Genomic DNA, 1,628 nt, shown 5'->3' with positions numbered 1-1,628 from the left:
CGGAAGTGACCCCCCCAACCTCCTCCCACCCGAGGAACGGTTCTCACCTCCTTCTGGAAGTGCTCCCCAAACTCGAGGAACGCTTCCGACTGTTGGTCCTCCAACTCCTCGGTGTAGTTGAAGTTGGTGATGGTGACGTCCAGATCCGCCGCAGCCACCGTGGTGCTGGAGGACGCTGTGGGGAGAAAAGGGTTGGTCCTCCAGGGGTGGGGGAGGAGGAAGAGGAGGAGGAAGAGGAGGAAAAGGAGGAGGAAGAGGAGGCAGAGGGAGACGGAGGGGGAAGGAGAGGGAGAGGGGGAGAGGGAGGGAGAGGAAGAGGAGTAGGAAGTGAAATATGAGGGAGAGGGAGATGAGGAGGAAGAGGAGGAGGAAAAGGGAGAGGAAGAGGGAGTTGGAGGAGGAGGAAGAGGAGGAAGAGGAGGAAGAGGAGGAAGAGGAGGAAGAGGGCGGAGGCACTCACAGAGGGAGGTGTCGATGGTGTCGATGGGGAACTCGCACTGCGGCCCATAGAAGTTGGAGAGGCAGAGGCATTTGATGCCGTCGTGGGTGCCACCGTTGTAACACACAACTGTGGGGACATCGGGGGGTCAGGAGGGGACGTGTGGGGACATCGGGGGGTCACGCAGTGACAGGAGAGGGGAGGTGACACGGGGGGACATCAGGAGGAATGGAGGTGAGGTGACATGGGGGGACAACATAAAGGGGAGCAGAGGTGACACACGGGGACATCGTGAAGGAGAACGGAGGTGACACGAGGGGACAATAAAAGAGAGAAGGAAGGTGACAATTGGGGAGGACATGAAGGGGAATGGAGGTGACACGAGGGGACATCACAAGGAATGGGGTGACATGGGGGGACAACACAAAGGGGAGCAGGAGTGACACAAGGGGATGTCACAAGGAATGGAGGTGACATGGGGGGACATGAAGGGGACAGAGGTGACACGAGGGGACATCATGAAGGAGAATGGAGGTGACATGGGGGAACATCATGAAGGGGACCAGAGGTGACACGTGGGGACAACACAAAGGGGAGCAGAGGTGACATACGGGGACATCGTGAAGGTGACACGAGGGGACATCACAAGGAATGGAGGTGACATGAGGGGACAACACAAAGGGGACCAGGGGTGACACGTGGGGACATCATGAAGGGGAGCAGAGGTGACACGAGGGGACAACACAAAGGGGAGCAGAGGTGACACGAGGGGACAGGGCTGCAGGATGGAGGTGGTGGGGCTGGGCATCACACAGAAGTAGGAAAGGGACAGAGGTGACAGTGGGGCGGGGGTGGCTGTAGGGTGGAGGTGACAATGGGGTAGAGGTGACAATGGGGCGGGGGTGGCCATAATGGGGCGGGGGTGGCAATGGGGCGGAGGTGGCAATGGGGCGGAGGTGGCAATGGGTGGGGGGGGTGACAATAAAACGGAGGTGACAACGTGATGGACGTGACGATGGGGTGGGGGTGACAATAAAACAGAGGTGACAATGTGATGGATGTGATGATGGGGTGGGGGTGACAATAAAACAGAGGTGACAATGTGATGGATGTGATGATGGGGTGGGGGTAGGAATGAGTTGGAGAGGGTGATGGGGTGGGGGTGGAAATGGGGTGAGGGTGGTTATAG

At 58.7% G+C, this 1,628-nt stretch overlaps 1 protein-coding gene across 1 annotated transcript in view; it reads right to left on the bottom strand.

Moving 5' to 3' along the window:
- The window catches only part of LOC104916024, a gene marked incomplete at its 3' end in the record, with an annotated part of 5,968 nt that extends 4,649 nt beyond the window's left edge, over positions 1-1,319 (bottom strand). The window contains exons 1-2 of the mRNA XM_019611153.2: positions 461-1,319; positions 48-175 (exon numbers count right to left, since the gene is read on the bottom strand). Coding sequence (XP_019466698.1) covers positions 48-175; positions 461-531 — 199 coding nt within the window. The remainder of the gene's footprint in view (positions 1-47; positions 176-460) is intronic.
- Between the last annotated feature and the right edge of the window lie 309 nt (positions 1,320-1,628).

This window comes from Meleagris gallopavo, unplaced genomic scaffold (genome assembly GCF_000146605.3).
Source record: "Meleagris gallopavo isolate NT-WF06-2002-E0010 breed Aviagen turkey brand Nicholas breeding stock unplaced genomic scaffold, Turkey_5.1 ChrUn_random_7180001865795, whole genome shotgun sequence".
NCBI classification, from domain to species: Eukaryota; Metazoa; Chordata; class Aves; order Galliformes; family Phasianidae; genus Meleagris; species Meleagris gallopavo.
The sequence above is the reverse complement of the archived record's forward strand: the minus strand, read 5'-3'. Positions and strand labels throughout refer to the sequence as shown.